Source organism: Chanodichthys erythropterus, chromosome 3 (assembly GCF_024489055.1).
Source record: "Chanodichthys erythropterus isolate Z2021 chromosome 3, ASM2448905v1, whole genome shotgun sequence".
Classification (NCBI taxonomy): Eukaryota; Metazoa; Chordata; class Actinopteri; order Cypriniformes; family Xenocyprididae; genus Chanodichthys; species Chanodichthys erythropterus.
In genome coordinates, this window is record NC_090223.1 from 55,299,629 (window position 1) to 55,324,073 (window position 24,445).

The 24,445-nt window shown below is 37.1% G+C and overlaps 1 protein-coding gene across 2 annotated transcripts in view; it reads left to right on the forward strand.

Annotated features, from left to right (window-relative positions):
* rnf213a (ring finger protein 213a) overlaps positions 1-24,445 on the forward strand; it is a 65,537-nt gene that overhangs the window by 39,796 nt on the left and 1,296 nt on the right. For both annotated transcript variants that reach the window (XM_067382858.1, XM_067382859.1), the window contains exons 48-67: positions 1,601-1,808; positions 2,017-2,213; positions 2,290-2,412; positions 9,320-9,430; positions 9,789-10,031; positions 10,116-10,191; positions 10,857-10,891; positions 11,026-11,126; positions 13,929-14,085; positions 14,306-14,480; positions 14,572-14,666; positions 15,012-15,263; positions 15,886-16,018; positions 16,218-16,301; positions 20,458-20,638; positions 21,163-21,364; positions 21,475-21,552; positions 21,997-22,194; positions 23,378-23,467; positions 23,545-23,723. In XM_067382858.1, the coding sequence (XP_067238959.1) occupies positions 1,601-1,808; positions 2,017-2,213; positions 2,290-2,412; positions 9,320-9,430; positions 9,789-10,031; positions 10,116-10,191; positions 10,857-10,891; positions 11,026-11,126; positions 13,929-14,085; positions 14,306-14,480; positions 14,572-14,666; positions 15,012-15,263; positions 15,886-16,018; positions 16,218-16,301; positions 20,458-20,638; positions 21,163-21,364; positions 21,475-21,552; positions 21,997-22,194; positions 23,378-23,467; positions 23,545-23,723 (2,918 nt within the window). The remainder of the gene's footprint in view (positions 1-1,600; positions 1,809-2,016; positions 2,214-2,289; positions 2,413-9,319; positions 9,431-9,788; positions 10,032-10,115; positions 10,192-10,856; positions 10,892-11,025; positions 11,127-13,928; positions 14,086-14,305; positions 14,481-14,571; positions 14,667-15,011; positions 15,264-15,885; positions 16,019-16,217; positions 16,302-20,457; positions 20,639-21,162; positions 21,365-21,474; positions 21,553-21,996; positions 22,195-23,377; positions 23,468-23,544; positions 23,724-24,445) is intronic.

Genomic DNA, 24,445 nt, shown 5'->3' on the forward strand with positions numbered 1-24,445 from the left:
CATTTTGCTAATTATATATTCTCTATAGGCTAATACATATTCAATGTATTTGTACTTAACATGTGCTTCGATATTGAATATATAAATCCGTTTTATGACCGCCACCATTTAAATGTTTAGGCCTACATAAAAAAAATGAGTAGAAAAATAATTGTCACTTGTATTTACGTATTTAAAAAAACTTCCTTATGTGTATTTTAGCCTATATGTAAGTAGCTTACAATCAATTTTACCTAATATTATAATGATGTACCAGCTGTGGTTCCCTGTATAGTTTACAGCATTAGTTGAGAGATTTTTTTCTTTGAGAAAATTTGCCATGTACTTTACCTGATAGGCAACAAATTATTAATCAATACTGAATCAAAGGTAATCAAATCAAAATCAAATCGCAAGCTTCTGAATCAAAATCTCATTCAATTGTGAAATTTGTCAATGCTCAGCCCTGGTGCCAAAATGGTTGTTGTTGTTGTTGTTGTTGTTGTTGTTGTTGTTGTTGTTGTTGTTGTTGTTGTTGTTTTTTACTTGAAGCAAATGTTGTTTTTTCCATTTATGTTCTTTTCAGAGTACACCAGAATGCTTCGTTTACATGTTAAAATCAAAAAAATCTTCTCCTGGAGGAGAATGCCCCCAGACCCCCCTACAACTATCTACTTCACCTCTCTTCACTTTGCAAATATGTTTATAGAGTTAGGAATTTCTAAAATGTTACAGAAACTGTCATACTTCGCTTGTGCTACTCGTACTCGTAGGCTACTCTATAGAAATATTCACGCCTATGTAGCGAGTGGTATGGTTGGAAAGGAAAACAAACTAAGTCATGCCAACTTGTTAAACAGGGAATATATTAGTACTTGTAGATTAATCCCCAACAAAAGTCAGGTACGTGGTTTTTAAGAAGAAGAGGGCCTAGATGTGAATACTAAATACAAAACTTTATTTCAAACACTAAAAGACTGTAGGACCCGGACTACAAACATGAAGCAGTGACATTTCCTCTCTCAAGATCCATTAATGTACTAAAAACATATTTAAATCGGTTCATGTGAGTACAGTGGTTCAATATTAATATTATAAAGCCACGAGGATATTTTTGGTGCGCCAAAAAAGATAGAAAAGGATACCTAAGCTCTCCAATGGCAGAAATCGTTTGGAAGGAGGTCGGGAAATTTGAGTATGGAAAAGTATGAAATTTTGAAATGGAAAATGTGTAGGAACCCTGTCACTAACTCAGTTCACTTGCCATATTTTACGAATTAGTTGATGTTTTCCAGGTTCTATCTCTGTATATTCTAGGCTTCTCTCAAAAGAGGTATTTGAAGAATTTACATGTTTGTTGCTTTTCCTTCACCATCCATTCAAACTCAAATATTTAATTTCATGCAACATTTAGATCAAAATGATTTGAGTCTATGTAAACAATAAATTCAGTCTAGTGTGCCCAAACCTTTGACGGGTAGTGAAAGTGTATTTTGTAATTTAAGCATAACCCTTTGTTTATGCTTAAAGATGTAAATATGTAAAGAGAATGTACGTGCTAAAGGAAATGTATGTTTTAAGGTAGATTTTTACTGATTAAGAAAATCTCCTGTGCCTGCAGGACTCGATGTATGATCGGACACAGTGGCACTCTGTGGCGGAGCAGCAGGCCTGTTTGCAGGAGGAAACACGCTTTCTGCTGGAGTTCCTTCACTCTGATTCTGTGTCTACACACACTGCATCTATAGAGCATCTGCAGCAGGTGGCCAGAGTTCGACTGTGCCTGGATATGGCTGCTGATCTGCTAGTCAACAGAGTGACTAGTGCTGGTAAATATAAGTGTTTCTTGCTTGTGCTTTAGTGCCTAACATCATCTCACAAAACCTGTCAAGAACATATACTAGTCACATTTAACCCAAAAATCAAAAGAAACAAAAAATATTATATTGTGCATAAAAATATAACCTTATTTTAGGACCTTTTAATTTTTTTTAAGTAATGTTTCTGTTGATATTGATATTGGTTTCCTCATTTTAGGTGTACACGATGATCCTTCGTCTTCTGGTCCAAGGTTTTTCAACAGTGTGGTTGATCTGTGCTGCCAGAGCAGAAATGACTGGTACAGGGTTTACCTCATCAGAAAAATCTGCAGTCTTCATGGGGTTGAATATGTCCAGAAACTTATGCCACAGGAAGGGTTCAGGTGGCTATTTCCTCAGGAGATTCTTGAGTCGGTGGGTTTTAGTTGATTTAATTTCATAATTCTGATATGCGTATTTGTGCTTTAACTGCTGAATATATTTCTCTCAGAATAAAGATGGCAGCCAGATTGACCAGTATCTGGCATGTGGAATGGAATACAAAACTATCAGAGATGCCGTAGCCAAAGCAATGCTAGATTGCAACATGAATGGAATACAGAAAGCCATTGAGGTATTACACACACACATAATACATAAACACAGTGTTCCAAAACCTAGGGAGCATCCTATAGGCCATACATCTGTGTGGCAGTGACCAGGGTCAGAAATGAGTGCTTGGGGCAAAAATGGCACCAAAATGAAAAAAAAATATTCAAGATGAGGGTTTAAATAGGACCCTGCACAATTTAAACTGTATCTTTTATGGCTGCTGCGATTTAAGTGAAATTTAAAAAATGAATGAAAAGTGTGAATTGCGGCATTACATTCTGCTCACATTGCATCAGATTTCTTTTTACTTGTGTTTTGCTGCATTGAGCATTATAACCAATCACACACATTTCTGTTGATGTTCCTGTTATGAATGAAATGGGCAATCGGAAGCGTTTTCATTCACCACTGAAAATGCTGGAGTTTGGTTCAGTACATGTGCTCTCTGACTGTGCATTTCTTCTTCTTCTTCTTCTTCTTCTTCTTCTTCTTCTTCTTCTTCTTATTCTTATTATTCTTATTATTATTATTATCAATGATGAAAACATTTTTGTTGAAACAATGATGCCATTCAAACATTTGTGGTAGAATTCAAAAAAGAAAGAAACTAATACTTTGATTCATCAAGGATGAATAGAATAGATCAATAAATTGATCTAAAGTGACAGTGAATAAATTTATAATGTTACAAAAGATTTATATTTAATAAATGCTTTAATACATTTAAAAATAATTTTAATAAATGAAAATAAATGCTGTTGATTTAAATTTCTATTCATTAAAGAACCCTGAAAAAACTAACGCCATTTCCACAAAAATGTTAATAAAATTGATAATAATAATAATAATAATAATAATAATAATAATAATAATAATACATGTTAATTGAGCAGCAAATCAGCATATTAGAATGATTTCTGAAGGATCATGTATTTGAAGACTGAAGTTAATGACATCACAGAAATTGCATGTTAAAATATATTCAACTAACACCCATATTTTGTGGTTGTGTCCAAAATTAAGAAATTATTGGAAAGATGACACCCTTAAAGAAATCTTCCAATTTTTAAATCCCAGAAGACCCCATAATAGCTCTTCTTAGGTGTGTGTCCAGAGGGCCTTGAGGGTAGAGCTAAAATATATTTACTACAAATTCTATTTGCTGCAGTCATCAAATGTATTACATGCAGAAGGTTAAAACCTGACACCCCCCCCCCCATCATACAATGCCTGGATTCAAAAAGTATGGGAGTTGTACAAAATGGAACAAATCACATATGCATTATAAACTATTTTCTTAATGAGGTGGGCTCCTGTAATGCCTTTTAATACTCCACTGATCAAGAGCTATACTATCACATCCACCCTGTGCTCATCTCATCAGTAACATGGGAAGTCCCATTTAGACAGTAGCAAGGCAATTGTGTCATTAAGGCCGTGTGTCCACCAAAGCATTTTTTCCAGCTGCTAGCGTAATTTTTCAATTGTTTTCAATGGGAGCACCGCGTTTTTTAAACGGCAGGAGCGTAACGAGGCACTGAGCATCTTTTTCACGCTCAAGCGCTGAGAGCTCTGCATTTTTTACTGGTCGCCTCGAGTTGAAGAACGTTCAACTTTGAGTAAAACGCTGCGCTCATCACTGTCACTTTTTAGCCTGCCGTCCAATCAGAGTGGAGAAGGGGCAGGACAAATACTACACCGGCCAACTGTCACAACATTCTTGCTGTACAACAACATCAACAAACAGAACGGAACAAAATGGATGAGAAATTAATATTGCTGCTCTCCGAAAATACATAGCAAAGTAATTTCATATTGTCAACATTTTAAATCTGAAACAAATTACCTGCAAAATCAGTTATACGTAACAGTGCCGCAGATATTCCGTATCATAGCAACAAAGCGTCTCAACGGAAAAAAAACGCTGCGCTGCAGAAGCGCTCTCAAGCACTCACAGACGGGCGTTTTAAGCAGAGCGCCTAGCGTTTTCAGCTGGCTGTCAGTGACAGCTTTCCTATGGCCAACAGCCCAAGCTATAAGCCTCAAAGAGGCCTTCTTCAAAGGCTTCTGGAACCATTAAGGGAATGTGGCCAGGGGGCCAGAGAGAACCCTAGCCAGTCACTTGTCAGGGGAACGTACTCGACCCTGATTACCACCAGGGAGGCCGACCTGGTCTACTTTTACAGAAACCTAGTCTTGGCAAACAACCTGTCTGCCAGTCTCAAATCACATTCTTTAGAGAAGATATCCAGCAAGAGTGACTGCAAAGAGGCAGTAACCAACTCAAACCAGAGCGTAGAGATGGGCATCCCGGAGAGCAGGACTCAGCTTAGCGCTTTTTATCCTTACCAATGAGGGGAGTAACACTCTACTCTACTAGGATCTACTCAGCGCATGATTATTTGCACTGAGGAGGCTGTGCACTCTAAAGGAACCGAACAAGGGGAGTACATTTACCAGCCTGGGGGCTGATCCTCAAAAAGGAGGCCTCAGAGAGGCCTTCAACCACTGACCAGCTTAGGGTGCTAAGTACTATGCAGGACAACCCTCAAACGAGGGGAGTACAGAGCTCAACCTAACCGATAAACCATACTGTAGGTACAGAATCATGGAGGCCCCGGAATGGGGGAACAGGGCCACAGCAACAAAGTTTCTATTCACATAGTGAAAAGGGGCCTACACCGCCTGAGACCACAGCACCAGGGAGACTTAGCAATAGTCTGCTACCTTAGCTGCTATATATTTTGCACCTACACTGTGGGCCTTGGCCTGACAACTCTGATAATAGGAGGCCAGTAATAGGAAAACTACACTAGCATAACAGGGGTAGTGTACACTGCGTTCCAAATTATTATGCAAGAGACAAATCAGTAAGATTTCTGTACAATAAACATTCAGATTTTAGTTTTTCTAAGAAAATGTTTGTTCGTTTATTTATCCATGTCTTTTTAGATAACTGGTATCAACCTCAGACAAAATAATTTGCCAGATCTATGGAAACCCTACTTAGAGGTTGTTCCACATTATTAAGCATCTTATGTTCCACATCTTATGATATCGAATTATCATAAGGTTTGTGAGTGATTTAGAGCACAGCAGAACTCGGTCAGATAAAGGCTTATTAATGAAAGTTCCTATCAAAAAAATTTTTATTGTATTAAAAGGGCAGCTATAAAAAAAGCCAGTGTTGAGCAGCAAACAGGTATTTGAAGCTTCTGGAGACTTCTGGAGTCTCAAGAAGCTCTCCATGCAGGCTGGCAGTTGTGTGTAAAGATACATTTCAGCCACTCCAAACCAAACCTCACAAAGAGAAACATTTACAGTGGGTTTAGAAATACATGAAGACTCATTTTTAAATAGTTTTATTAACTGAATAATGCGTAGGCCTACTACTACTGGATGGTCTAAATGGATGGATTCCTGGATGGTTGGTGAATGGCCACCACGTTCCAATAAGACTGCGATGTCAGCAAGGAGCTGGCGGGTGATGATTTGGGCTGGAATATTGGAAAGTGAGATGGAGGGTATTAAAATGACTTTTGCAAGATATGTGGAGTTCATAACTGTCCATTTTCAGCTATGTTATAAAAAGGAGGATAGTGCATAGTACCATGCACTATTGTACAATGCACTATGCACTATCCCATGCTGCAAAAAACACCACAGCAATAAAACTGTTTGTATTTCTACACCCACTGTAAATGTTTCTCTTTGTTAGGTTTGGTTTGTGGTGTCTAAAATGCATTTTTACGCACAACTGCCAGCCTGCATGGAGAGCTTCTCAAGACTCCAGAGACACCAGCAGCTTCAAATACCTGTTTGCTGCTCAACACTGGCTTTTTTATAGCTGCCCTTTTAATACAATACATTTTTTTTTATAGGAACTTTCATTAATAAGCCTTTATCTGACCGAGTTCTGCTGTGCTCTAAATCACTCACAAACCTTATGATAATTCGATAATCGCCATTCAGTTTCACACAATATTAGTTGTTTTCATGCCTTTTGCACAACATTGCACCATTTCATGCTTTTCATCTTCAGAAAGATCTTTCTTCCTCCCCATATTGCATGAGAACCATAACTTGCTTAATAATGTGGAACAACCTCTAAGTAGGGTTTCTATAGATCTGGCAAATTATTTTGTCTGCGATTGATACCAGTTGTCTAAAAAGACATGGATAAACAAACAAACAAACATTTTCTTAGAAAAACTAAAATCTGAATGTTATTGTACTGAAATCTTACTGATATGTCAATTGCATAATAATTTGGAACGCAGTGTAAAAAGGGCATAAAATACTACTGCAGACCGCCTAAACCCTAGTTCTACCCTAGGCCAGCTATAACTATGGGCCTATAAGGCCAACACATAAGCATAGATCTGCCTGGGGCTAAGAAACAACAGCCTCTGCCTATGACTCTCAACTGAGAGGAGGCAAACTCTGAGAATACTACATTTCTACTATAAAGCTCAGAGGAGCAAAGCTCTACCAAAGCACACAATGTCAGGTGGCCTGTAAGGCCGACGCTAAACATAGATCTATCTGAAGTTAGTGAAAGCTAATCTCACAACTCTAGCAATTACCAGAGGAGAAACTAATTAACCAAAAGGTGGCTAACAGTGCGGCTTAAAGGGATAGTTTTAGATAGATGATTTTTAATTCCAACCGTTGCCGTCTGTCAGCCATATAATGTATGACAATGGGAATTCTATCCATAAGAGTAAAAAAAAAAACATGCACAAACAAATCCAAATGAAACCCTGCGTCTCATGACAACACATTGATTTCCTAAAACAAGAAATGATCGGTTTGTGCGAGAAACCGAACAGTATTTATATCATTTTTTACCTAAGACCCAAATCATTAGATGCAGCTGCCGGTCCTTCTCTTCTCAAGGAAAAGCCCATAAGAGAGTGGAGCATTTTCCAAGTAAAACACACTCACAATAACAAACAGACAGATCCCACAAGAACTGCCTGTACATGCTCTTTTGTTCTCATAAAAAACAACATAAGTTATAACGTTATAATCAGATGTCAACACTATGCAACACAGATGCATACACTTCCTGAAATGTTTGTCAGACATAAATTGTCTTACCTTAATATCGGTTTGATATCGCTTGCTTTCATACAAAACAGTCCCTGAAGACGAAAAGATACTGACTAGGCGCACCTTATGTGATGGGTCGCGCTATGATGACGTCATAGGCTGTCGCCGGCCAATAGGATTGTTGTGAGTTGATATTGTTTTCAGACACCGGTTCACGCGAGGTGTTCCCCATATGCGTTTCAATGCAGTGTAAAGTTCCCTTTCGAAAGGGAACTGTACATTTCTTGTCTATTATCACCCACTGCAACTTTTACATCTGACAGAAATAAGCTCAGTTGTAATAGCAATATATGTGGGAGAGCATTGCTATAGTGTGACAATATTGTATTGCAATAGGTAGCACTTCAAAGTTAATACCAAATCAGAAATAATTTGCACATCATTTGTAATGAAAGAGTTTGACAATATCTGGTTATGGTTGCACTTAAAATAGTTACAAAATAGATGAGATGATAATAGCTTGATAATACCTGATAATACCATTAATCATACCCAGCATATATGTTGAATGTTACCTGAGAGATAGGACGGGGGAGAGATAGAGACTTTAGAAAAGAGAAGAAATCCCCTCCTTGACCATGTGACCAAACCCAAATGTGAGACATTCAAACTTACCAATCAGAAGATTAGAACTTCCCCACTATACTAAAGATGTGACAATTTGTAGACCCCTGATAAATACACATCTTGGCCTTGTAACGCCTGCCCAATCAGCCCAACAGCGGTTTCCCACAGGACGGGGAAGGTTTCTTGAGCGTTCGGTCTTTTCAGCGTGGCAAAGTAGTTTAATTCCAAATAATCTTTTATCTGACTCCGTTATTATGACCTTGAATTTAGTTTAGAATGTCAATTGATTATTGGTCATTTGCATAATAATTTGGCTTTACATTTGAATATTCTATTTAACTCTTTACTCTTATTGTACTCGTTCATTCGGTTCTCAGTGTCGCACAGGGTCCTCGCACTGGCCATACATTAATATGCGGGCCCACGATCACAAACTCGCCAGTCTTGGTCACTAGACAGAGGTAATTGACTATACTAATAGAGTGCCGCTCTCATGCTTGCTTTCTCTAAAAGTATTTGGTTTAGTCCCCCATAGATCTGTATACACTTGAATTAAAGTAACACTAACTCTAGTCAGAGGTCATAACCACTACTACAGATAAACCGACCAATATTACTTCTCTTATAGCAGCTTTGGTTTGGTTATGCCATGGTTTCCCATGTACACTTAGCTAGAGTAACATTACAATAAACAGAGGTAAGGCTCACCCTATTTAGGTTGGTCGATCAACATTTTGTTGCCCTAAACGGAAATTCCATTTTAGCCTTTACAGTCTAAGTACACTTCAACTAATGCCAAGCGTTAGTCGGAGCTCTAAAATCAGTGAGGTGTGAATGACTCAGTGTGATTGCATCTCGGATGAGGATGCTAATTTTGCAAGAGAGAGTTCAAATGTTAATTTCCTTTGTTTTCTCAAAGAGTGGTCCTTTCTTGGTCCAGGCACTCTGGCATCAGTCTTACAGCCTATAGGCCTTGATCACTGTCAATACCTTTGTGCCTTCCAAATGGCCCTTGTAGCAAGAGAGAAGGGGTTGAAACAGCAAAGCAAACGTCTTAGTTCATTTTGAAATATCTTTGGTCATTTTCAATCTTACAACACCCCGGCAACCATTGGCCACACCCATAAAGTCCAAATGTGGTACAGTCTGCTTAATATGCAGTCAAATTCTTGCAAATTCCTCACTGTTAAATTGCTGTATCAGTGCTGATCAGTTGATATGTCTTTTGAAACATCTTTGTTTTGAAGGATTGCAACTGCACACCCATGAAGAAAGCTGTTTATCTGCTAATGGCTTTGTTCAGAGAAGTCACGTGCTTGTACAGAATTGGAAACACCAACATGCATCCTAAACCTGAGGTAAAAACACAAGGCATTTGATGTTTTAAAAATCTGAAAAAGTTCTGACTCATCATTTTGGAAGAATAGTTTATAGATGTTCAAAAGTACAAGAGAATAATAATTATTACTAAAAAATCATGATTAAAAGAATTATTTTCTTTCATATTTTGAGATTAAAGAGCTTGATGTCAAATGAAAACATACTGTAAATTCCTGAGATCAAAACTCTGGTCAAACTTCTACCCCAGTTCAAAAGCATTTACAGTATTACACATGACCACCGTCTATGTTTAGGCATGATCAGAAACTTGGTCCCCTGAGTCAGTTTTTGATAAATGTATCTATACCTGATATTCATGTTGTTTGATTTCTGTAGCAATGTGCTGGCCTTGGAGATTTCATCAGAAGCTCGGACGTCTTCGTCAATAATGAAATGAGGGCGTTTGCTGAAGCGCTGGTGAATAATCAACTGCATGCTTTGCATGTACAACCTCAGATGTCAGGCAGAGAGTTTGTACTGGTGGAGGTCACAGTGCATATGGCTGCAGTCCTGCTGTGTGGAAATTTGCCTTTACTGCAGCCACTGCAGCGGCTGGCGCTGTCCACAAACAACATGATGGTATGAACCCTTCACGCTATGCCATGGTACACGGTGACTGGAATGTGTCAGAATTGTGATGTTTCTGTCACGTTCTCCTCACAGGCTTCATTCATCCCAACTATGCCTGATGACATGTTGGCTGTTGCCCAGCAGGCCATGGGACACCTTCAGTGGTATTGTGAGTGACAAATTCTATAGCACCACAGAATCCAGTGTCATGCTAAATTCAAGACCTGTCAAAATTATATGCACCCAGTGTCTAATTCCTGATCAGAAATGCAAAGTTAAATCACATGTGCCTCATGTTAATGTAATCATAATTAAACAGAAATTCGTAATCAGAACTTTCATAATATAGGAGAATATATTTGACATTATTTGCCTGGGTATTACAGACAAATATAATTTTCTGATATATCGGGTATCTTTCTGTTGTGATGCATATCATTTTGGATTTAATAAGATTTTCCCAATAAATAGGCAAGAATAAACCTGGTGTCCTAAACATGATTCCTGTTCTTTCCAACAACAAAAGCACTTGATTGCAACAAGCTTGTCATCATGACTTTAGAAGTGGGCAGTATTGCTGAACATTTTTACAGAATAATTGTTCACAAGACTAGAAAAACATATATTAATAAAGTAAAAGGGAAAAACTTTTTGAAATCTTTTTGATTTACACATTTTAATTTTTAAGAGTACATAACTAACAAATAATTATTGTAGGATTTCTAGGGTGGTGGAATTTTGACAGGTCTTTGACATTGACAAGGCATTCTTCTTTTGGAGAATTAGATATCACTTTTTTTTTTTTAATCTCTGGTGTTCTTTTGATCTTGACAGTCTGTCCTAATGGTCATCCATGCACTGTTGGTGAGGTAGGGTCATGTGATTTAATTCCTATAATTTGGCTTATCATCATTGTATTATCTATATATTAAGTATCAGAACACAGAATTAGATTGTCTAGTCATTTTCTTAAAATTAAAATTTTCCTCTTGCATATGTCCAGTGTGGTCGACCCATGGAAGTTGGTCGCTGTCCAGACTGTAATGCACAAATAGGTGGCCTCAACCACAACCCTGTTCAGGGTTTCCAAACCATGCTGATACAGTAAGTTACTCTTGCCGAGAATGCTCGTTGCTCCTCTTTTATTCTGTATAGTTTTGTTAAATATAATTTATGAGCTGTCACACTGAAATACTTGATTCTGATTCAATCGCTGCATTCTGCAGTTAAATATTTAATATAATAACCTTTAATTGACCGTTATCACTGCCAGCCAATGCACTACAAAGTTTGAACACATGACTAAATTTGTTTCTCATGATCTTAAAAACTTTAAACATAAATTATAAATAGTTTTGCAGACAAATATAATTTTGCCCAAGTATGAATTTCTAGTAACAATTTACAATAAGTTTCAGTTTGTTAGCATTTCTTAATATAGGTTATTGCTATTTTATTAGCTGTTCTTTGTTAATTCTTGTCTGTTTATACATTTACTAATGCAAATTTGAAAAGTTTAAAATGCATTAATATATGAAGACAACCAGATTAACCAAGATTAATAATGTTGAGGGTTTTGAACAGGGGTCTCAAACTCAAATTGGCTGGGGGCCGTTGCTGTGATTGACACCTTATAGGAGGGCCATTTTAACATTCAAGCACAAGAAATTGCTACATTTCTGAAAATGTTCTTTCCTTTGCATTTTCCTTTCCTTTTCCTTTCCTGCTGCATTGTAATTGTTTTAAACAGATTGTAAATTTTTATTAATTTCACACAAATTGCAATCGTGTACCATTTTCTCAAAACGAAGCACAAAATTTTCAGATGTTTTCATAAAAGTTCATACATCTAACCAAAACTTTTCAGTTTAATATACAATAACGGCTATTTTTATTGGCTTTACACATAACAAACATTTATTTACCATTTGTCCAAACACAACAAACAAATCTCTGGAATTTGTCACATTATCAAATGCACATGGTATGTTTTCAATTAGCCCCAAACTGATATCTGCTTTATTAATAATACACACGACACAGGATATGCAGTTTTCCCAAATGTTTGCGCATTTATCAAAATTGCATTATGTAACAGGGAAAGTATAAACAGGAAAGTAATATTCTAAAGTTTTAAAGCTGTTGAGATAATTGAAAAACTTTTGCCTGGCAAATTGTATATTCTCAAATGTCAGGGTGACACAACTGCAAATGTTTTATTATCAACTCACAAGGTAATAACGTTAAGCCTGACACTGTAATGTAACATCGAGAGGACCGCAATAGATCATTGTGGCAGAGTGAAAAGGTTTGTAGATATCCTACTCATTTTGTCTTGGCAAACTATGGAATTTTCTTCTGCTTTAAACACTGTCAAGTCAGCTCATCTTCATTCATGCCTTCTTGCATTCTTGCCATTCATTTATGTGTTCAGTCTTTGCGTGTTTGAGTGTTTATAGGCACGGAAGCTTGGTGTTATTGCTAAATTACTTGGTTTTTTTTCAAGCATCTTAGAGACACGGCCACAGTTCTCCTGGATTTAGTTTGTCTCAGTTTCATCTGTTTCTACATGTAATCACAGATGGATTCGATGATGGTGAGATCAGATCACTGTGTGGAGCACCGGCTGTTGTCAGACTCCTTGTGTATTCAAAAATCTCACTGGATTATTACAAATAATGGCAAAATGAATGTTTGGAAATGTGAACAGATATTTCCTATTGACAAACTACAGCAAAAGATATAAATAACTGGCTTAAAACCTTTTTTGGGGGGTGAAAATACCGACGTGCCTAAGACTTTTGCACAGTACTGTAGGTTCCTAACTGACGACGAAGATATGTTGTTGATTTTGATGATTTAACAAGTTTAGAGAATTCTTCATCTCCTAGAGCAACGAATGAATAGAATTTTACCTCAGGGACACTACAGTGCACTGTCTGACACAATACCGTAGTAGATGGTTGCATGATTATAATTTTCTAATATTGTCAATCTTGCAAGTAAAAAAGTTCATAAAGTTAATACTGCTGTTTGGAAACATCAGAAGTTGAAGCTCTATGTCTTGTTAATTTAGCCACTATATCAAATAAATATCTAGGGTTGTGTTTGTTTTCTTCTAAGAGGTTTGAAAAATAAGTAGATCTAGCATTTTTTTAAGGCCTTTTTTGTACTCAATCATTCTCTCTCCACGAAATGGGAAAAAACTGTGTGCCCGAGTGTGTGCTTGTGTACCACAGCATTGGATTAGTTTCCTTCTTTAAAGTGCAAAGGAGCAACTGAGTCTAATGTGCTGGAAAAGACAGAGTCCATAGTTTCTGTTGCAACATCGAGGTCTTCTAAGCTGTCTGGAATGCTAAGGTGAAGAAACCGATCAAGAAGACTATTTATAAAGCAATCTTTGTTGGTAGAAGTGGTTCTACCATATTTATGGCAGGGTGGCGGTTTTGCAGCCTTGGCTAAATGGTAGTATACACAGGAGTAAATAATGTTCGGAGATTTCGTCACTCTGCTTTTTGGTGAATTTTATTTTAAATTATTGTTTGGTTGTTTCTTGTATTATTTGTTGAGCCGTTGTCTAAAGACAATTATCTACCACTGTAGGGTTAGACAATAAATCTTTTTGAATTTGAATTTGAAACTCTCAAATACTGATAAAAACAGCTCATTTTAAATGGGTAAGATATATATTTACAAATATTTGGTTGTACCACCTGACACATCATCCCTTGCATATATGGCTGCCTGTTGTACCGCTTTGATTAAATTTTGCCATTACTAATAATGATTTGTGGTGACACATTTCGTTTTTGTTTTTTTTCTCAAGATGACTCTAATTACCTCCAGTTTGAGGTAATTGTTCAGTCAGTTGTATAATAAATTTGAGGCAATTGTTCCTCTTTGCAGAGGGGACCGTACTAAGTCGGGACACATTCTGGGCAACGCACAACGTCGTGACCATCCTGACATGCAGGACACTAAGAATATGTCACCTGCCCCTTTCGCTCTTCTCAGACTGTTCACACACATGTCCCTGCTGCTAGGAGCTCAAAACAACCCACAGGTATTACATTCTGCCTGCCGTGGTTTTAATTTTTATGCAATTCATGATATGTATTTAATTATTTGTTATATGCTAAATGTGGTTTTGAGTATCAATACTTGTGATGCATAGAGACATTGAGATATCTCAGACAACTCCATTCAGAACAAATACACATGTGTTTGAAGAACCGAGGAAGAATCAAGCACATCTCATATTCCATACTCATGATTCTGTCCAGAGTGTCATGCAGATCATCAAGCCTGCTGTGCTGCATCCTTGTCCATTCCTGATGGCCCATCTTTTGAAGGACATGGAGCAGCTGAGCAAAGCTCTGGGCAAAGGGGTGGATGATACGGTCAATACCATCCATCTGACCATCCACAGTCTACTGGAGCCCCATCAAACCAGCCAGTGTAAGAGCTCCCACAACTCACCTTACTTTGCAACTAATTGATCTTCTGCTTCAGAAATTCAAGAAACATAACATTTTGTTATTCTAAACAGGGCCTGTTCTTTATGATCAAAACCTTTCCACTAAAGATGCAAGAAATGCATGGGAAAATTCCATGAATACTGATATCATCACGCATCAGCTGAAGGTAAACATGCCATCTTTTAGTAAATCGCAGCACCTAGAATGAATTATGCAACTTAGTTCATAACTTCTTAGTTCCTTTAGTTGTGTAAATCATGCTTGATATTCCCTTTATTTGCCTCATTCTAAAACTAATCAACAAATTTTTGTTTCAATTTTAACTTTTTTCATTGTTGAGTATTGTTCAGTTTGATTACATGGGAACTAACACAAAGCAAAAGCTGAGTGGTCAATTAAGAGCTGTTTATTAGTTGTTGCATTAATGACCCCAATAGTCGAGTACTTCTAATAACTGCTGATTATTTGAAATGCTCTGCTTTACATTATTTGATTTTTCTTTTTCTCTCAGGTTTTGGAGCATCAGCTAAAGGAAGTGAATGCCTTCATCAGGGAAGATGAGCGGGTGTCTTCTAATCCAGTGATGAAGTTGACATTTGGGGAACCAGGGCTTTTCCTGCGCTCTCTGCCAAGGAACTCCCTCATTCATAATTCATCCATCTGGAGCTGCAGGAAGAAGGTCTCAATGTTGAGTCTGACCCACATTGTAGAGCAGAACAATGGCCGGGACACTTTGCCTGTGCTCTGGAGGTTCCTTCAGAGGGTAAGATAGCTGAACAACTACAGCTACTTCCTAGATGGATTGTTTATAGGAGCTTTCGCACCAAATAGTTCTCGGAACTCAGTTAGTTCCTGTGGCGAACTTGGCAAAATCGGGTGCTTCAGCAAAATCCGGTGCTTCAGCCAATAGTTCTAAAAAACTATGAAAAGGTTCCTCCTGTGTGAAAGACCCCTTTTGGCTATAAGCACAGTCTGGTCCACTTTGGACCACTTTGGTCCACTTTGGTCTGACTGACATATAAAGGACCAGCCATAATTTGTTTTTTATGTAACATGCTGTTTTAGGGGTGGGTTTATCTGCTGTGATAAAACAGCGTTGAAATATATATATTAAAGTAATGGTAAAAATTACTTTTTAGAAAGCATAGAAAAACTGCAGAAAATATATGAAGACTTTGTAATCCTAATTTATACGTTTCCTAAAGAAAGTACAGATTACATCAGTTAAACTGAACATACATTTTTTTTGTCGATTACTACATTGACAAAAAAAAAAAAAAGATCTCTAAAGTTGTGTAAAGTTAGTTTAGATGTGTTAATTTTTTGTGCAATATGTGGGTTATCTATGGGTGTACCAGTACTGAGACACTAGCTGTTTATTTTAGGAAGCAGAGCTTCGGCTGGTGAGGTTCCTTCCTGATATCTTGGTTCTCCAGAGGGATTTGGTAAAGAAGTTCCAGAATGTGACAGACCTAACCTACAGCACCATAGGAGAGTTCTTGCACAGCCAGAAAGCAGGTACTGGCCATATTAGAAATTTAAGAGAGGATTTGCCATGGCTAAGTGTCGCCTTAGTGTGGGGTCATTGAGTTATGATCAATGTATTGTTAATTATTTAAGTAAGCTTGCTGATGGTTGATTTAAATGTGCTCTGTAATCATGCAAGCATATGCCATCATTGCAAACACAGTGATAGTGTCATGTTTTCATTCAACAGATTCACTCTCTGCCTGGTATGAAAAGCGCATAAAAATCTTTTTGTCAACATGGAACCAAATCAGGGTATCTCTGGCTACCACAGGTAAGCCAACTGCTACTTATAATGGCAAGAATACGTCTGTGAATCTTTTGAAAAAAACTGGACTGCTGCATTGATAAAATATGGTCTGATTTTCATCCAAGTCACAATTATAGGCAAACACAGTCTGACCCGAAAAGTTGCACTTTTTCAAAATTGTATTGAAGACACTAAGTGATCATTGACAGAGCAGGTTAGATAAAGTAAGTGAACCTCTGTGTTATGACTTTTAGTCAATTAAGGAGATGAGATTGGAAGTGTGGGTGCTCTGCACTTTAAATTAGTCACAAAATCCTTAAAAATGCATTAGCCCTCATGTTGTGTTTGTTATTTTGACCCGGCGAGGATTTTCCCGTACCTGAAAATGCTAGTTATTGTATTGGACTAAAATTGACTGACTTTAATCAAATGTTTTGATACTTTTTTTCCCACATTGTAACACTTGTGATGTTCCCAGTCAAAAATGATAAAAAATAAAAAAGATTGCTTATAAATCTCTCATTATGCTACACCATTAGGGATTGAAATTAGACTCAAAACGATTAACGTATGTATGCACAATTATTCATTAACTTGATAAATGTTGGAGATATGTTTTTTACGATCCTCAACCGAATGCCTTTCAACTTGCGTGTGCAAAATTCTGAAATAAATGAATGTGCAGCAATTTGTGCAATTAGACATTTTTGTGAATACAGATGTTTTCGTTTGTGTTAGTCATTTCATCATTTGTGCATGCAACAAAGAAAATGTGCATTTGTGGATGGGTTGACATGTGCATTGACATGTGTATTCATGAATCCACGTAAGATACCCTTTTATGGAAGTAAAATAATGCCAAATGTTTTTGAAATAAAAAGCTTGTTGAATTGCACTATTTGAAAAAAATATGCATTACATTAGCTGTACTTGCATTTAGATGCACTGTATTTTTAAGGCTTGCATTTTTATGGGCTGAAATTCAACATGGTCGTATATTTAGGCTGTGAATATTTCAATTAAAAATATTTCACACACATTTTCATTATTAAAAATTCAATAATTCATATTCACCTTTTAGATTTCACTTCCAAAATATTCATTCTGTTTAAAAATACAACCTATAAAATTCAACTAGCAATTTTCAGTCCATTTTATTTCGCTTTACAAATTCGCTTCCACAAATTCAGTGGCTCAAATTCGGCAGAAAATTCAACATTTCACATCCGGGAACTGCAGGAAGAGCAGTAGAGTGCCGATGCATCATCTCTATCTGCTGTTGGTCTTCTTCACCAGCAGGTGCCGCTAGCGGCTGTTTAAGACGAGATCACGGCTAGTAAGTCATCATTCATTCATAAAAACAGATTTACAGAAATGGAGCAAGCGGTAAGTGAATGTGTGATGATTATCAGGGCCAGTATAAATGCAGAAAAGCTGATAAAGACACAAAAGCTGCATTTATGTTTAATTCAGTGTATTTACGCTTACTTTCCCTGTGTAGCTACAGCTTTCTCTCCAGTGAACAAGATAACGTTATTGCCCGATGCTGGTGTATAGATCAAACGTTAAATCTGAGATAGACATATATTTTTCTCTGTTGTTTAGTTTCCTTAACTTTGTATCGCAGCGCTGTGTTGTAATAATAGGGCTTCCCTCATCCGTCATAGCTGCCATCAGGACATATAAACTCTTAACACAGCTTAATGGACTCGTACAGTGATATAAAAGACCAAACTCGCACCTCATTTGTGATGTAGGTTAGACTATATAGGCTCCAAGAAAGCAGATACTGGCATTAAGTTGATTTGACGCTGAACGTTTGATTATGATATTCGCAAATTTAGGGACTGTCTCTAAAGTTACAACATTATATATTCACGTTTTTACCTTCAATAGCATTTAAAGAGAATGACTTAGTCACAAAACCAACTGTAAATTGTTCATCTAGGTGTCAGGTATTATGCAAACCTTTTAGATTTTTGATGTTTATTAAAATAAAAGGTAACACTTTATATTAAATAGTTGATATGAACGAACAATGAACTGCACTTCTACAGCACTTACTAATCTTTGTTAATGTTAATTCCAGCATTTACTAATACATTATTAAAATCAAGAGTTGTATTTGTCAACTTTAGTTAATGCACAGTGAAGTAACATGAACAATGAACTGCTGTATTTTTATTAACGTTAACAAAGATTAACAAATACAACAACAAATGTGTTGCTCATGGATAGTTCACATTAGTTAATACATTATGAACCTTACTGTAATGTGTTTCCAAATAATCTGTCAAGTAATATGTAAAGATTGCTATGTATTTCACTACTGTATTGGATCATACAAAAAAAATGCCATAATTTAAAGCTCAATAGCATTTGATGAGAATGATTTACAATCACCAAAACTACCTGTGAAGTGTTCATCTATAGGTGCCAGGTCGAAGAGTGATGCACCCTTCTCTCTCTCTCTCTCTCTCTCTCTCTCTCTCTCTCTCTCTCTCTCTCTCTCTCTCTCTCACACACACACACACACACACACACACACACACACACACACACACACATATTCAAACACACTCAACTCAAAGTACATGCACATATACTTTTTCTTTTTTACACATTCAACACACAATTAGTTCTACTTAGTTAATTTTATTTCTAAATTTAATTTAAAATTTGTATAAGCAGGATAATCTATGATCAGGTAAAATAAAAAATGAACAAAGTAAAAAAAAAATTGTGTGATGAACGTGTAAAAAAAAAAAAGAAATAGTATATATGCATGTACTTTGAGTGGGGTGTGTTTGAATATGTATATGTGCATGTGTGTCTACAAGAGTTTGGTAGAAGGTAGAAACGTGAATACAGAATGTCGTAACTTTAGAGACGGTCCCTAAATTTGCGAATATCATAATCAAACGTTCAGCGTCAAATCAACTTTATGCCAGTATCTGCTTTCTTGGAGCCTATATAGTCTAACCTACATCACAAATGAGGTGCGAGTTTGGTCTTTTATATCACTGTACGAGTCCATTAAGCTGTGTTAAGAGTTTATATGTCCTGATGGCAGCTATGACGGATGAGGGAAGCCCTAGTATTACAACACAGCGCTGCGATACAAAGTTAAGGAAACTAAACAACAGAGAGAAATATATGTCTATCTCAGATTTAACGTTTGATCTATACACCAGCATCGGGCAATAACGTTATCTTGTTCACTGTAGAGAAAGCTGTAGCTACACAGGGAAAGTAAGCGTAAATACACTGAATTAAACATAAATGCAGCTTTTGTGTCTTTATCAGCTTTTCTGCATTTATACTGGCCCTGATAATCATCACACATTCACTTACCGCTTGCTCTAATTCTGTAAATCCGTTTTTATGAATGAATGACTTACTAGCGTTGCTTTGGTCTTCCTAAACAGCCGCTAGCGGCACCTGCTGGTGAAGAGGACTAACAGCAGATAGAGATGATGCATCGGCACTCTACTGCTCTTCCTGCAGTTCCCGGATGTGAAATGTTGAATTTTCTGCCGAATTTGAGCCACTGAATTTGTGGAAGCGAATTTGTAAAGTGAAATAAAATGGACTGAAAATTGCTAGTCGAATTTTATAGGTTGTATTTTTAAACAGAATAAATATCTTGGAAGTGAAATTTGAAATGTGAATATGAATTATTTAATTTTTAATAATGAAAATGTGTGTGAAATATTTTTAATTGAAATATTCACAGCTTAAATATACGACTGTGTTGAATTTCATCCCATAAAAATGCAAGCCTTAAAAATACAGTGCATCTAAATGCAAGTACAGCTAATGTAATGCATATTTTTTTTTCAGTTAGAGCAATTCAACAAGCTTTTTATTTCAAAAACATTTGGCATTAATTTACTTCCATACCCTTTTTACATATGTAGAAAATTCTGGACTGATGCTTACTTTCTCCACAATACACTGAGTGATTACTCAGTATTCAGTAAAATGTGAAAAGTATAGTTGTTTGTGCATTATTAGTTTAGTCGATTGTATTTGTCTATAATTGTGTCTTATTTAAGATCAGACCTCATTCAGAAATCCATATATTTTCAAAGTGACCACTGTAAAGTCGTTTCATGGACAGATGTCATTATTTGTCTTCTGTTTATAGTCGATGCATGAGATCATCTGTCTCTTTCAGGAGAGATAAAGCTGCCAGCTGAATACACTCAGGAAGATCTGGGTTTGGATGCTGATCTGCAGGTGCTGCTGCCGCAGAGACGTGGTCTGGGACTGTGCTCCACTGCCCTCGTCAGCTACCTCATCACCCTTCACAATGACCTCGTGTACGCTGTGGAAAAACACACCGGAGAGGAGTCTGGGTAAGAGATTCAGCCAGTGTCCTATGTTATTCTTGGTGTTTGCTAAAGTAGTCCCTGCTCATGTAGGGTTATTGAAACCCATAACCCAAGTATTAATCTTCATGCCGCAACTCTTCCTGTACCGTTTGTGGATATGGGAAATAATTCAAATCATCTGGATTGTGGATAATAACTGTTACTTTTCTGAACGATTGCACTTATGATTTCCACCTGACATAGTATACGCTCAATGATGCCAAATGAGGAAAAAAACATCCACAGACTTGCTTTGAAGGAGTCCTATGGTCCTGAGCCATATCTAAAATAGATAGGACAATATTAGTGGTGGGTTCATTTGACTTGGGCGAGTAAGTAGCCACCCAGAATATCCTATCGACCACATAGAAACACACAAAAAAAAAATGCAGATCTCTGAACTTTTGCCCTGTCAGAGCTGGTGGTTGAAGGTAGCAAAACTGAATAAACCACATTTCCCAGTTACAACCTCTGTTTCTCCATATCATTCTCTGTCCTGTTTCCTCCAGTTACACAGTAAGCCCAGCTGACCTGACAGAGCTGCACGTGATCCGTTACGAGTATGAGCGGGATCTGCTGCCGCTGGTGCTGTCCAACTGCCAGTACAGCATGGAACGTGGACAGGAAACACTGCTGGAGTACGAACTGCCCAAGATTCAGCAACAGATTCTTACCCGCTTTCTGCAGGGCAAACCACATATCACTATTAATGTACGTCACAGCACCATGTATTTTTTAGGAATTCTTTAGGCTTGAGTTAGATGTACAGAGTTAGATGTGTAAGACAATTTTTATTTATTTATTTTCATTTTGTTTTTCAGGGGATTCCGACACTGGTGAACAGACAGGACAGAAATTATGAGATCATATTAAAAGATGTGAAGGCCAAAGTTCAACAAGTAAGTCATACTATTTGTTTTAGCATAATACATGTTTAATCTGTATCTTATGCTACAGGGCTGTTGAATGCTGGATTCTATTTGGTTGGCAAATGTTCTAATGTATACAATAGAGTGTAACAGCGCCCATCCACGTTTTTGACCGCATTACAGTTCATAATATTTTTGGGGTCTGGTACCCATAGTATAAGCGGAATAATTCACTTATTATTTCTTACTCGAATTATTCCTTGCTTATATATTGTTTTGGTTATATTGTTGTTAGACATTGGTCCAGAAGAAAAGTGTGAAAATGCTCTTAATCAACATTTCTGTTGTTTAAATGCACCTTTAAATTGTATGGTTAAAATTGTATATTTAATGAAGTTCATGTTTACAATGCTGAGATACATTTGTAACATTTTAAACCATTTCACAAGCTTTGTTTTGATTGTGTATCCAAAGGAGCCATTGCAGCCTTTGACACAGCATGACCTGGTGAAGGAGCTGCAGTCCTACAGTGATGTGTGTGAGGCATTGTCCACAGTCCAGCTGGCCCTGGGTTTCCTCGCCATGACGGGGGGAGAGCCACACATGCAGCTGAGCACCTATTTGAAAGAGGTGCTACAGATGACTGACCACATGGGCCCACACATCTACAAGGTTGGTTTTATTATTTGACTGTGCAGAGCAGTGATGTTACTAGGATTAGGGATGCACCGAAGATTTAGAAAAATCTATTTATCATGATCATACGTGTTTCTCTTTGGGAGGTGTTCACACATTCTTGTGTTCAAAAACAGAATGAAACAAAAAGTCCTTAAGATGTTTAAAATTTCCCTTGATGTCACCTTAAAAGTGCTGTGTTTGTGCTGCAAGATGCTAATAGAATTAAAAAGTAGTACTCTGAATTCAAAAACATAGTAATTCAGTAATTCAATAAGGTAACACTGTCCCTTGTACAATGTCATCAGGGAACCCCGTACAAATGTGACATTTCTATTATTTCTATTCTTTAAATAGAAAAAAAATTCACGATAGTGTATCCACATCTTTATATAGAGAAATGGATTATGGCAGAAGAGAGAAAAATGTATTATCACTCCCTCAGCCCTTTTATTAAAACTAATTCAACCAATCGCTAATCTGTAGTCTGGCAATGTGTGATACCTTAGTGCAGGGCTTTCAAATCTGGCCCTTGAGATCTACTTTCCTGCTGGGTTTTGGTCCAAGACAAGCTAAGTCTTTGGTCTATGAACATGAAAGTTATAGGCAGATGAGTTTGATCAAAGTTGGAGCTAAACTCTTCAGCAAATGGACCTGGAATTGAGTCTGACTGCTCTGATCGGATTTTATGTGGTTTATGTGAATTTCTCATGCCACATAAAACGTAAACGTCAGACATTGTCATAGGAAACGTGTTGTGCAAAGTGCCGGATGAGCAGAAAATGTCAATGTAACGGAGACATGTTTTGAGACTGGCAGAGACGATAGCACGGAATAAAGCCACTCTGCTTCTGCCTCATAAGACAGTAGTCCAGCGTGGTGGATACACATTGTCATGTTGTAAATAAGACAACATCTGTTTTGCAAACCCCTCCATGCTGCAATTGTTGTTGTTGCAGTTTTTGGCGTATACCAAAGCACCGTCATTGCCATAGAAACCGATGCAGATAAATCCGGAAAACTAAAGAGTGGCATGGGACACACAAATCAGTTCTGAACAGTTGAGATGCACAATGTGGACAGTCAATAGTTTTAGATCAGATTCCAATCGGAAACACAAACTTTTGGATTTGGACTGACAATGTGAACGTAGCCTCAGGAGTGATAATTGTGTGTGCAGGCATTGAGCAGGTGCAGTCTGAAACACTGTGGGGCACTGTGGCAGCTGCTAAGCTCTCTTAAATCTGAGACAATGCTACGTCTGAAGAGGGTGAGACACTCAACACAGTATTCTGCTTTGTGTTTTTATTTTGTGTGTGAAAATGATTTCCTTCATCTGCTCTTCAGGACCCTTTTGTGGGAATCAGCGAAGAGTACAAACGTCCTCTGAGGGAGGAACAAAAGAGACTGCTCACTAGTTTTTTCACGAAGTCCAGTGCTGATGCCTTCCTCTTGGAGATGCATGAGTTTCTGCTTCTGGTCCTAAAGAACCCAAAAGCTACAGACACCTTCAGGCCTGACTGGGGGTGAGACCTGATGGGAATATTAGCAGTGCTGCAACTTTTCTTTGAAATTTCGCTTTTTCACCACGTTCTGATGTGCAGAATTAATGAATTTTTGGAGGAGGTTCAGTTTTGCCTTGTTCATAATTTACATATGTATCTATACACCTGTACTTCTGTAATTATATCAAACCTTTTAATTTACATTTGAGAGATCTGACCAAATCTGTCAAGTGTTCTGAAACAGCGTATGAAGGATAACTTAATGGATGTGACTCCTGTAGTTGTACAAATAATAATAGTACTGAAATTAAATTAATTGTAAAGTATTAGCTTAAATTGATGAAATATATTATTTACTTTTTTGAAAATAACCTAAAATATATTTAGCTGTGCCTAGAGGTTGGTGATATAACGGTTAAAGTGATAAACATAAGAAATGTTGGTTAACATATATTTCATATTTGTATTTTAAATAAATATTTAAAACAACATCATAACATACATTTTGTTTTTGGAAATGATTTAATTTGATTAACAGCCCTATACTGTCTTTTTATTCTAAATTAATTTATTGATCAAATTTAAAAATGTTAAATGATTAAAGAAGCATACATTTAATACGATTAGGGAAAAAATGCCCTTGGGTTAAATATCACATATATGCAGATTTAAATGTCAAAGCTGATATTGAGATTATTGCTTCAGAATAACTCAGACAAGTGAATGACTGATATACTTGCTAT